The sequence below is a fragment of the Telmatherina bonti genome (genome assembly GCF_933228915.1).
Source record: "Telmatherina bonti genome assembly, chromosome: 13".
NCBI lineage: Eukaryota > Metazoa > Chordata > Actinopteri > Atheriniformes > Telmatherinidae > Telmatherina > Telmatherina bonti.
Window position 1 is genome coordinate 34652578 of NC_136611.1, and position 13840 is coordinate 34666417.

Below are 13840 nucleotides of genomic sequence, written 5' to 3' on the forward strand. Positions count from 1 at the left end.
TTCATGCTACAGTGATACAATATCATAAAAGTAAGACATTTAAGTAGAAGGATGCACTACTGATTTCCTCATCTCAAAAAATTCATTCAACGCAAAAGGTAACAACAATGGTAGTTACACCACAACAAAAAAATTGAACGTCTCAATATCTCGTCATGTGCCCTTGAGCATCAATTACAGCTTGACAACGACGTCTCATGCTGTTCACAAGGCAACTTATTGCCTGCTGAGGCATGGCATCCCACTCTTCTTGAAGGGCAGCCCTCAGGTCATTGAGGTTCCGGGGTGCAGGGTTTCGAGCCTCTACACGACGGCTCAGCTGATCCCACAGGTTTTCAATGGGATTCAGGTCTGGAGAGAGTGCAGGCCATTCCATTTGAGGTACACCAGACTCCAACAGCCGTTCCCTGATGATGCGGCCTCGATGAGCAGGAGCATTGTCGTCCATGAAGATGAAATTAGGCCTGTGCTGTTCATGTAGGGGCACAATCACTGGATTAATGATGTTATTCAGGTATTATGGGCTTGTCACTGTACCATTCACAAAGTGTAGGGCAGTTCTGTACCAAGTGGACACCCCTGCCCACACTGTAACACCGCCACCACCAAAAGCTGGCCTGGTGACAACAGTGGCTGATGCATAGCGCTCTCCCTGACGTCTCCAACATCGTTGCCGGCCATCATTTCTGCTCAGTGCTAATCGACTTTCATCAGAGAACAGCACTGAGGCCCACTGGTTCCTCGTCCAGCGTAAATGCTCCCTGGCCCATGCAAGACGATGATGCCTGTTCCTGGTGGTGTGGTCCGGTACCCGTGCAGGTCGTCTAGCACGCAGACCACGCTGATGGAAACGGTTTCGAATGGTCTGATGTGACACTTGGGTGCCTCTCACCTCTCTTAAACGTGCCTGGAGTTGAGTGGCATTCATCATCCGGTTTCTCAGGGCAGTGTTCACAATGTAGCGGTCATCAGCACGGGATGTGGCCAAAGGACGTCCACTTCTAGGCCTTTCTGTGACTCTTCCAGTCTCTGGATATCTCTGTTGCAACCTGCTGATGACACTCTGTGACACTCCAAGCTCAGTGGCCACTTCTGTCTGAGAACGTCCTGTTTGAAGCATCGCAATGGCAAGGGACTGTTGTTCCATTGTTAGGTGTCGTCTTGGTCTCATGATGTCAAAATGTGAACAGCATGATGAGGACAACTGTTTAAACACCAGCTCTAATTGAACCAGGACATTTATTGGTCAATTCAAGGATCACACACCTGCCGTGATTTTTGCCGTTAAGCTCCTTGTTAGAGAACAGCAACTTGTGCAAAATTTATTGAAACATTTAACAGTTGGACATGTGCATTTAAAAGCTTAGAGAAGATCACATTAAGTTCACCTGTACATGTTTGAATGCATTTTAGGCTTGTTGTGAAACTTCACCCAAAAGCTGAATATCCCTAACTTTTTGTGAGTAATGTATTTGGCCAGTGGGAGCCCATGAAACTTCAAGTGCCCATGAATTTACAATTAAGATACAATATGTAAGTTAGATCCCATTGAACATGCATCAGTTACCTAATTAAAATAAACCTTAATAATGCACAATTTATCATTTGTTGACATCCTATCAACTCAGCATAATACAAATTATTAAAAAAGAATCACATGAAGCTATAAAGTCATGTCAATGTATATTGACATCACATGTATGTTATTTGAGGTATTTAAGTCATAGACCGACGTATAGCATTAAAAGTTCCACAGTCAGGATGAACGATTGTTACTAAATTCCCAGACTAACATGTGAATTTGCCTTGCGTTTTGTGTTGCAAACACAAACCAGCCTATTGGAAACTGACTGGAAACTGACTTTAATGCTGCAAATTTTAACAGTTGCTGCAGCAAAGCACAAAACCAAATACTTCTGTGGTGAAGTAGCAATATTGGCAAGATGATAATAAATAGTGTACAGGCTGCTGTTTCATTACATGTATAGTAACGTCACTCACAGAGACCTGCATACCTTCACCTTTGTAGCGTTTCTCCTCCATTTTTTTTCTTCATTTTCATCTTCATTTTCAGCCGCTTAGCCAGGGTTGGGTCACGGGGCAGCAGCCTAAGCAGGGAAGCCCACACTTCCCTCTCCCCAGCCACATTTGCCAACTCTGCGGGGGGGATCCCGAGGTGTTCCCAGGCCAGCTGAGAGATATAATCCCTCCAGCGTGTCCTGGGTCTTCCCCGGGGTCTCCTCCCAGAGGGACGTGCCTGGAACACCTCACCAGGGAGGTCCAGGAGGCATCCTGACCAGATGCCGCCTGTATACGAGATCTGGTTCTTTCGGTCACGACCCACAGCTCATGACAATAGGTGAGGGTAGGAACGTAGATTGACTGGTAAATCGAGAGCTTCGCCTTCTGGCTCAGCTCCTTCTTCACCACGACAGACCGGCGCAGAGTCCACATTACTGCAGACGCCGCACCAATCCGTCTGTTGATCTCGCGCTCCATCCTTCCCTCACTCGTGAACAAGACCCTGAGATATTTAAACTCCTCCACTTGAGGAAGGACCTCACTCCCGACCGGGAGAGGGCAATCCACCCTGTTCTGGCTGAGGACCATGGTCTTAGATTTGGAGGTGCTGATTCTCACACAGAGCTCGGTTCGCATTGCCAGTATTAAGTTGGATTCGTTTCCGGTGAGGATTGAACTCTGCCAAGGCTGCCCTTTATCACCGATTCTGTTCATAACTTATATGGACAGAATTTCTAGGCGCAGCTGAGGTTTTGAGGGGATCAGACTTGGTGGCCTCAGGATTGGGTCTCTGCTTTTTGCAGATGACGTGGTCCTGTTGGCTTCATCTGGTCGTGATCTCCAGCTCTCACTTGAGGGATTCGCGGCCGAGTGTGAAGCGGCCGGGATGAGAATCGGCACCTCCAAATCTGAAACCATGGTCCTCAGCCGGAATAGGGTGGATTGTCCTCTCTGGGTCGAGAGTGAGGACCTGCCTCAAGTGGAGGAGTTTAAATATCTCGGGGTCTTGTTCACGAGTGTGGGAAGGATGGAGCGTGAGATCGACAGACGGATCGGTGCGGCACCAGCAGTAATGCGGACTCTGCGCCGGTCTGTTGTGGTCGTTTATACGACAGTTGTATAAACGACAAAATACTGCTGCTGTAACGAGTGAATTTCTCCACTGTGAGATTAAATAAACTCTAAAATCTTAAATCTTGATCCAAGTTCATGCACGTCCCTTTTTAAGAGAACACTGTATCAGATTATTTAACTACAACTGTTTTTCACAAGTTTCTCATGACTTTCTCTTATTGGTTCCCAGTTATTCGTGTGAATGTGCTGCCCAATGCCGACTGAAACAAAACCATGAAATTATAACTTTTCACTCAGTATCATCTTCAAATGTTGCTTGTTAAACCAAAAGTTAAATAGCTGTCACCAACCTTTTAAAAGTCTGGAGGTCAGATCTTAAGATAGCATGACTGCATGAAACATTGTTTTATATGCAGCTGGAAATCAACTATTAACTGAAACAGAAACACTTGTATTAGAAGTACATTTGCTTACAGATAATGTGGTAAACAGAACAGTTTTGCAGAGTTTTCCAGAACAACTTCTCAGGAATGGTGGTGTGTAACTGTGTGGAGTAAGTTGTGATGAATATCTGATTTATTAGGTGACTTGTGGAGGTTTTCCAAGCATTTAAATCCCATCCAGTCACAGTTTGCTGTGTTTATTCAGAGACTCTACATGGTAAATCCACATTGAGTAAACCATAACAACACCATAATTCATCACAGTTTCTTCATAAAAATTAATATAAAAACAGATCTCTGTCACTGCTCTGCTGCTAAGAGACCTATTTGGGCCAAGAAATTAAGAAGTAACTCCCTTCAAACTTTTAACCAATAATATTACTTAAACTGATGGTAATGTCCAATCAGGAGCCGCAAAGATCAACAGTTGAGCTGAAAGGTCTTCCTTTTGTCTGTGGCTGGGACAAAATTAGGAAGATGTTTCTGATGTGTACTGCGGCTAAAACATGCTTGGATGATGTCTCATGTGCATACTTCATCCATGATGCCTGGCTGGACAACTGGCTGGACAACTGGCTGGACAACTGACTGGACAACTGGCTGGACAACTGGCTGGACAACTGCTAGGCAACTGATTGGACAACTGGCTGGACAACTGGCTGGACAACTGCTAGACAAATGGCTGGACAGCTGGCTGGACAACTGCTAGGCAACTGATTGGACAACTGGCTGAACAACTGGCCTGACAACTGGCCGGACAACTGGCTGGACAACTGGCTGGACAACTGCTAGGCAACTGATTGGACAACTGGCTGGACAACTGCTAGACAAATGGCTGGACAGCTGGCTGGACAACTGCTAGGCAACTGATTGGACAACTGGCTGGACAACTGCTAGACAAATGGCTGGACAGCTGGCTGGACCACTGCTAGGCAACTGATTGGACAACTGGCTGGACAACTGCTAGACAAATGGCTGGACAGCTGGCTGGACAACTGCTAGGCAACTGATTGGACAACTGGCTGAACAACTGGCCTGACAACTGACTGGACAACTGGCTGGACAACTGGCTGGACAACTGCTAGGCAACTGATTGGACAACTGGCTGGACAACTGCTAGACAAATGGCTGGACAGCTGGCTGGACAACTGCTAGGCAACTGATTGGACAACTGGCTGAACAACTGGCCTGACAACTGGCCGGACAACTGGCTGGACAACTGCATAAATAACTGGTTGGAGTACTGCTGGACACCCTGCTGGACAACTGCTAGACAGCTGGCTGGACAACTGGCCGGTCAACTGCTAGACAACTGGCCGGACAGCTGGCCGGACAACTGGCTGGACAACTGGATATATAACTGGTTGGAGTACTGCTGGACACCCTGCTGGACAACTGGCCGGTCAACTGCTAGACAACTGGCTGGACAACTGGCCGGACAACTGCTAGACAACTGGCCGGACAACTGGCTGGACAACTGGATAAATAACTGGTTGGAGTACTGCTGGACACCCTGCTAGACAACTGGCTAGACGACTGGCCGGACAACTGGCCGGACAACTGGCTGGACAACTGGATAAATAACTGGTTGGAGTACTGCTGGACACCCTGCTAGACAACTGGCTAGACGACTGGCCGGACAACTGGCCGGACAACTGACTGGACAACTGCTAGACAACTGACTAGACAACTGGCTAAATAACTGGTTGGAGTACTGGCTGGACAGCCTGCTGGACAACTGGCTAAATAACTGGTTGGAGTACTGGCTGGACAGCCTGCTGGACAACTGGCTAAATAACTGGCTGGACAACATTGTTTTATCCAGGTGAAAAATCTCCCACATCTGATTTTTTCAGCGACTCCCTCAGAGTTTCTCAGGAAACTTGTGGCATTTTGTTGAAGCTATGTGGAAGGGTATGTGTGTTGTGTTTCCATGGCGATACTTCCATGGAAAGCTATCTTCTGATTTTCTGTGGAATTTGTTGTGATATTGTCATTGTCTGGATGCTTTTGTTTGCCAACAGATGCAAGAGGGTATAAACATGTTTTTTACAGAGTTTATCTGTACGAGGGTTCAAAGACCAGACAAGTTTCAGGTTAAGGAATCCTTCTAAACCAGGAGCTTTCACATTTAATGCTTTTCTTTCATGCAACAACCCCGTATGGCATGAATAAAAATAATAATAATACACTCATACACACAAATATTCACGTTCACGTCAGGATAGTATCCTTATGTGCTGCCACCTGTGTTTTAGCCAAGCAGCAACCTCTGGCGGTTAAAAGTGAAGCCTATGCAGAAGTGCATAAAACAGCAGTTCCCCCTTCATCCACTAGGGGCTGCAAAACAGAGCAAATCCCCATAGACTCCCATGTTAAAAAGACCAACTTCACAGCAGAAACATGTTTATAGCCTAGTTCAAAAATCCATTTTAGGTTTAATAGGTCAGGGGGAGTAAATTTTTTTCTAACTCACCCGTTTAAAAGTAATTTAATCTCGAAGTTCGGCATATTTAGGGGCGTGTCCTTTTGATTGACAGGTACCAATCTCTAGCTTCAAGTCAGAAGAACGTAGAACAACGTTTTAAGACAGTTAGCAACGTGACTTAGCTTTAGCCCGGTTACCTTGTTACCGGTTAGCTTGTTAGCTCCTGTTAGCTCCGAGTTAGCTCGGTTAGCTTTTATCTACAGAAAGCTCGGAGTTCGCTCGATGTCAATCATCCACCATGACGCTCACAGCCCCCCCTCTTAGCTCCACCTCTTTGCCCATATTTGTATTTTCCAGGAGAGACAACACGCATGACGCTGCCAAGATGTCATCCTCATTTGACATTGAGGCACTGAGCTTGTACATCAGTTTTGAGTATGGAACAGCAGACATTGCCACACTGGCAAAGAAGTACAAAGCCATTCTCCACCACACACATTCTGTGGAGGTCATGAACCAAGAATATGCAGAATTTATGTACATAATGAGGAAAAAACTAAAACACTGGTCAGTAAGCACGTTCTCCGATGTGGTGGTTGCAACACAGAAATGTGAGGAGCTAAAACACATCTCACAGCTTGTGGATATTTGTGCTACATTTCAAGTATCCAGTGGAGACTGTGAAAGAGGGTTTAGTTTAATGAATCCTATCAAAATATTATTCAAAAATCGTCTGGAAGTGGACCATTTGGACCAGCTGATGCGCATAAAGTCAAAGCTGCAAGCGGACAAGGCCATCAACCTCGACAACCACTGGAGACGAGAGGACAGATGGGTAAATTAAGGTAAAATATAAGTGCTTAACAAGTTTTGTACTTATTCCAGTTTCTTTTATTAAGATTTGTTTTTATCTGTAATGGGTAATAATCATGAAATATTTTTACCATGAGTAGCTGAAATGCTAATAACAGCTGTGTAGATTTTAAAAACTATTTATATTTTATTTTCAATTCTTCCAGAGCAGGAGCCCCTCCATGACCCCAGAGAGACGTTCTTCAGAAAGAAGCAGATGAGGGTTTTCAACTGGGACAAAGTGTGCAACCACTGGAAAAGTGAGAAGGACACACTTGAACCGTAAGGTGAAAATTGTCAGTCAGATTTCTGCTCATTCCTTCATCCATTATCCTAACCGCTTAGTCCAGTGAAGGGTCGCGGGGAGATTTCTGCTCATATAGCATGATTTATTTACAATTTTCATTTATGGATATCGATATTAAATACTGTCACTGTTTTATGAATAGAAATGTAAATAATCATGTCCTTATATGCTGTATTTTACAGATAAAGAGTTAAAGGACTCTCTGCCAGACCACAGTGGGACCCTCTTACTCAGTACACAGCAGGATCTTCACACACTGGCTCATACTGATACAAGTCAGAGCTTCATAATAAAAAATGTTAAGTGTATTTTTAAATATTTGTTTATAATCAGTTCTGTTTGGCTAGTGGTTTGTTTTTCAACAGTGAAAATTAAACATTTATATTTCCAATAATAAACTACAGAAGTCATAAAGAAGATTTTTGTCATTTTCATTGTAAGTCGAATAAAGTACTTAATTAAAAGTATTCTAACAGAAATGTAAATATTTTATTTGATTCTTTTAATAAACCATGTAACTTGAATGGATGTGATGCACACGTCTGATGTTGCTCACAGTGGTTCAAGGGACTGTTCAGGCAGTTTGTGTATTTGCACATACACATGAAACATTAGAGGGAACATTGCTCAGTAACCCCTGGTTGCAGCCTGAAGAATTGGGGGCGGGCTGGATATTTGGTGTGGTTGGATGTCAAATGGGCATGATTAGATGGACAATGGGTGTTAGGGGGTAGGTTTAGGGTTAGGGTTAGGGGGCCATGTAAAGGTACCTAGACTGCCAGCTGCATCTTCATCAGCCTGGAGATTCTGACAGTCGTGGACAAATGCACCGCAGCCAGCGATGAGGTGGTGCTGTGGGAATGGACACCAGCACCAGTCTGTGGAGACACAGCTTGAGAGCTTCATTTTCATGTTTCTTGTCTTAGCATGTCTTTTGCATGGTGCCCAAACCACCGTTTGGGAACTATGGAGGTGTCGAGGAGGTCTTACCTTTTTATTGGTTGAGACTGCGGCCTCAACCAAAGCCTGCGCTGTCTTGTCGGACCATAAGCCCCATAGCTCTGCCCAAAGCTGGATCACCTCCTTATGGGGCAAAGGGGCAGGTTTGCATCTGTGTTTTCTCCTCTGCTTCAATGGGCATGGATAGCATTCGTTTTGCTAGCATGGTAGTTTAGCTGTGGAGCTAGCATGCAATCCGCGATGACTGCATTTACCCTGGTGTGGCTTGGTAAAAGGAGCGTTCCTGCTTCTTGACAGGTAACCTGCACGGCGGTAGTATTGTCCACTAACAGTCACCCGAGAGGCTGAAGTTAGCCATGAGTAAGTATTACTACTTATGCTAGTTGGGGTTTTGCTATTCTGCATATTGCTACCCAAGTCAGCTAATGGCAAAGTGTGTTGCTACCCTTAGCAATGTAGCGACTCATACCACTGTTTTCCAACAGGAAACTTCAAGTGCCCATGAATTTACAATTAAGATACAATATGTAAGTTAGATCCCATTGAACATGCATCAGTTACCTAATTAAAATAAACCTTAATAATGCACAATTTATCATTTGTTGACATCCTATCAACTCAGCATAATACAAATTATTAAAAAAGAATCACATGAAGCTATAAAGTCATGTCAATGTATATTGACATCACATGTATGTTATTTGAGGTATTTAAGTCATAGACCGACGTATAGCATTAAAAGTTCCACAGTCAGGATGAACGATTGTTACTAAATTCCCAGACTAACATGTGAATTTGCCTTGCGTTTTGTGTTGCAAACACAAACCAGCCTATTGGAAACTGACTGGAAACTGACTTTAATGCTGCAAATTTTAACAGTTGCTGCAGCAAAGCACAAAACCAAATACTTCTGTGGTGAAGTAGCAATATTGGCAAGATGATAATAAATAGTGTACAGGCTGCTGTTTCATTACATGTATAGTAACGTCACTCACAGAGACCTGCATACCTTCACCTTTGTAGCGTTTCTCCTCCATTTTTTTTCTTCATTTTCATCTTCATTTTCAGCCGCTTAGCCAGGGTTGGGTCACGGGGCAGCAGCCTAAGCAGGGAAGCCCACACTTCCCTCTCCCCAGCCACATTTGCCAACTCTGCGGGGGGGATCCCGAGGTGTTCCCAGGCCAGCTGAGAGATATAATCCCTCCAGCGTGTCCTGGGTCTTCCCCGGGGTCTCCTCCCAGAGGGACGTGCCTGGAACACCTCACCAGGGAGGTCCAGGAGGCATCCTGACCAGATGCCGCCTGTATACGAGATCTGGTTCTTTCGGTCACGACCCACAGCTCATGACAATAGGTGAGGGTAGGAACGTAGATTGACTGGTAAATCGAGAGCTTCGCCTTCTGGCTCAGCTCCTTCTTCACCACGACAGACCGGCGCAGAGTCCACATTACTGCAGACGCCGCACCAATCCGTCTGTTGATCTCGCGCTCCATCCTTCCCTCACTCGTGAACAAGACCCTGAGATATTTAAACTCCTCCACTTGAGGAAGGACCTCACTCCTGACCCGGAGAGGGCAATCCACCCTGTTCTGGCTGAGGACCATGGTCTTAGATTTGGAGGTGCTGATTCTCACACAGAGCTCGGTTCGCATTGCCAGTATTAAGTTGGATTCGTTTCCGGTGAGGATTGAACTCTGCCAAGGCTGCCCTTTATCACCGATTCTGTTCATAACTTATATGGACAGAATTTCTAGGCGCAGCTGAGGTTTTGAGGGGATCAGACTTGGTGGCCTCAGGATTGGGTCTCTGCTTTTTGCAGATGACGTGGTCCTGTTGGCTTCATCTGGTCGTGATCTCCAGCTCTCGCTTGAGGGATTCGCGGCCGAGTGTGAAGCGGCCGGGATGAGAATCGGCACCTCCAAATCTGAAACCATGGTCCTCAGCCGGAATAGGGTGGATTGTCCTCTCTGGGTCGAGAGTGAGGACCTGCCTCAAGTGGAGGAGTTTAAATATCTCGGGGTCTTGTTCACGAGTGTGGGAAGGATGGAGCGTGAGATCGACAGACGGATCGGTGCGGCACCAGCAGTAATGCGGACTCTGCGCCGGTCTGTTGTGGTCGTTTATACGACAGTTGTATAAACGACAAAATACTGCTGCTGTAACGAGTGAATTTCTCCACTGTGAGATTAAATAAACTCTAAAATCTTAAATCTTGATCCAAGTTCATGCACGTCCCTTTTTAAGAGAACACTGTATCAGATTATTTAACTACAACTGTTTTTCACAAGTTTCTCATGACTTTCTCTTATTGGTTCCCAGTTATTCGTGTGAATGTGCTGCCCAATGCCGACTGAAACAAAACCATGAAATTATAACTTTTCACTCAGTATCATCTTCAAATGTTGCTTGTTAAACCAAAAGTTAAATAGCTGTCACCAACCTTTTAAAAGTCTGGAGGTCAGATCTTAAGATAGCATGACTGCATGAAACATTGTTTTATATGCAGCTGGAAATCAACTATTAACTGAAACAGAAACACTTGTATTAGAAGTACATTTGCTTACAGATAATGTGGTAAACAGAACAGTTTTGCAGAGTTTTCCAGAACAACTTCTCAGGAATGGTGGTGTGTAACTGTGTGGAGTAAGTTGTGATGAATATCTGATTTATTAGGTGACTTGTGGAGGTTTTCCAAGCATTTAAATCCCATCCAGTCACAGTTTGCTGTGTTTATTCAGAGACTCTACATGGTAAATCCACATTGAGTAAAACATAACAACACCATAATTCATCACAGTTTCTTCATAAAAATTAATATAAAAACAGATCTCAGTCACTGCTCTGCTGCTAAGAGACCTATTTGGGCCAAGAAATTAAGAAGTAACTCCCTTCAAACTTTTAACCAATAATATTACTTAAACTGATGGTAATGTCCAATCAGGAGCCGCAAAGATCAACAGTTGAGCTGAAAGGTCTTCCTTTTGTCTGTGGCTGGGACAAAATTAAGAAGATGTTTCTGATGTGTACTGCGGCTAAAACATGCTTGGATGATGTCTCATGTGCATACTTCATCCATGATGCCTGGCTGGACAACTGGCTGGACAACTGGCTGGACAACTGACTGGACAACTGGCTGGACAACTGGCTGGACAACTGCTAGGCAACTGATTGGACAACTGGCTGGACAACTGCTAGACAAATGGCTGGACAGCTGGCTGGACAACTGCTAGGCAACTGATTGGACAACTGGCTGAACAACTGGCCTGACAACTGGCCGGACAACTGGCTGGACAACTGCATAAATAACTGGTTGGAGTACTGCTGGACACCCTGCTGGACAACTGCTAGACAGCTGGCTGGACAACTGGCCGGTCAACTGCTAGACAACTGGCCGGACAGCTGGCCGGACAACTGGCTGGACAACTGGATATATAACTGGTTGGAGTACTGCTGGACACCCTGCTGGACAACTGGCCGGTCAACTGCTAGACAACTGGCTGGACAACTGGCCGGACAACTGCTAGACAACTGGCCGGACAACTGGCTGGACAACTGGATAAATAACTGGTTGGAGTACTGCTGGACACCCTGCTAGACAACTGGCTAGACGACTGGCCGGACAACTGGCCGGACAACTGGCTGGACAACTGGATAAATAACTGGTTGGAGTACTGCTGGACACCCTGCTAGACAACTGGCTAGACGACTGGCCGGACAACTGGCCGGACAACTGACTGGACAACTGCTAGACAACTGACTAGACAACTGGCTAAATAACTGGTTGGAGTACTGGCTGGACAGCCTGCTGGACAACTGGCTAAATAACTGGCTGGACAACATTGTTTTATCCAGGTGAAAAATCTCCCACATCTGATTTTTTCAGCGACTCCCTCAGAGTTTCTCAGGAAACTTGTGGCATTTTGTTGAAGCTATGTGGAAGGGTGTGTGTGTTGTGTTTCCATGGCGATACTTCCATGGAAAGCTATCTTCTGATTTTCTGTGGAATTTGTTGTGACATTGTCATTGTCTGGATACTTTTGTTTGCCAACAGATGCAAGAGGGTATAAACATGTTTTTTACAGAGTTTATCTGTACGAGGGTTCAAAGACCAGACAAGTTTCAGGTTAAGGAATCCTTCTAAACCAGGAGCTTTCACATTTAATGCTTTTCTTTCATGCAACAACCCTGTATGGCATGAATAAAAATAATAATAATACACTCATACACACAAATATTCACGTTCACGTCAGGATAGTATCCTTATGTGCTGCCACCTGTGTTTTAGCCAAGCAGCAACCTCTGGCGGTTAAAAGTGAAGCCTATGCAGAAGTGCATAAAACAGCAGTTCCCCCTTCATCCACTAGGGGCTGCAAAACAGAGCAAATCCCCATAGACTCCCATGTTAAAAAGACCAACTTCACAGCAGAAACATGTTTATAGCCTAGTTCAAAAATCCATTTTAGGTTTAATAGGTCAGGGGGAGTAAATTTTTTTCTAACTCACCCGTTTAAAAGTAATTTAATCTCGAAGTTCGGCATATTTAGGGGCGTGTCCTTTTGATTGACAGGTACCAATCTCTAGCTTCAAGTCAGAAGAACGTAGAACAACGTTTTAAGACAGTTAGCAACGTGACTTAGCTTTAGCCCGGTTACCTTGTTACCGGTTAGCTTGTTAGCTCCTGTTAGCTCCGAGTTAGCTCGGTTAGCTTTTATCTACAGAAAGCTCGGAGTTCGCTCGATGTCAATCATCCACCATGACGCTCACAGCCCCCCCTCTTAGCTCCACCTCTTTGCCCATATTTGTATTTTCCAGGAGAGACAACACGCATGACGCTGCCAAGATGTCATCCTCATTTGACATTGAGGCACTGAGCTTGTACATCAGTTTTGAGTATGGAACAGCAGACATTGCCACACTGGCAAAGAAGTACAAAGCCATTCTCCACCACACACATTCTGTGGAGGTCATGAACCAAGAATATGCAGAATTTATGTACATAATGAGGAAAAAACTAAAACACTGGTCAGTAAGCACGTTCTCCGATGTGGTGGTTGCATCACAGAAATGTGAGGAGCTAAAACACATCTCACAGCTTGTGGATATTTGTGCTACATTTCAAGTATCCAGTGGAGACTGTGAAAGAGGGTTTAGTTTAATGAATCCTATCAAAATATTATTCAAAAATCGTCTGGAAGTGGACCATTTGGACCAGCTGATGCGCATAAAGTCAAAGCTGCAAGCGGACAAGGCCATCAACCTCGACAACCACTGGAGACGAGAGGACAGATGGGTAAATTAAGGTAAAATATAAGTGCTTAACAAGTTTTGTACTTATTCCAGTTTCTTTTATTAAGATTTGTTTTTATCTGTAATGGGTAATAATCATGAAATATTTTTACCATGAGTAGCTGAAATGCTAATAACAGCTGTGTAGATTTTAAAAACTATTTATATTTTATTTTCAATTCTTCCAGAGCAGGAGCCCCTCCATGACCCCAGAGAGACGTTCTTCAGAAAGAAGCAGATGAGGGTTTTCAACTGGGACAAAGTGTGCAACCACTGGAAAAGTGAGAAGGACACACTTGAACCGTAAGGTGAAAATTGTCAGTCAGATTTCTGCTCATTCCTTCATCCATTATCCTAACCGCTTAGTCCAGTGAAGAGTCGCGGGGAGATTTCTGCTCATATAGCATGATTTATTTACAATTTTCATTTATGGATATCGATATTAAATACTGTCACTGTTTTATGAAT

At 44.6% G+C, this 13840-nt stretch overlaps 1 protein-coding gene across 1 annotated transcript in view; it reads left to right on the forward strand.

Moving 5' to 3' along the window:
• LOC306764561 (Golgi-associated plant pathogenesis-related protein 1) overlaps positions 1–13679 on the forward strand; it is a gene marked incomplete at both ends in the record, with an annotated part of 30779 nt that extends 17100 nt beyond the window's left edge. Inside the window, 2 exons of the mRNA XM_079251735.1 lie at positions 6987–7079; positions 13561–13679. Of these exons, the coding sequence (XP_079107861.1) occupies positions 6987–7079; positions 13561–13679 (212 nt within the window). The remainder of the gene's footprint in view (positions 1–6986; positions 7080–13560) is intronic.
• Positions 13680–13840: the final 161 nt, after the last annotated feature.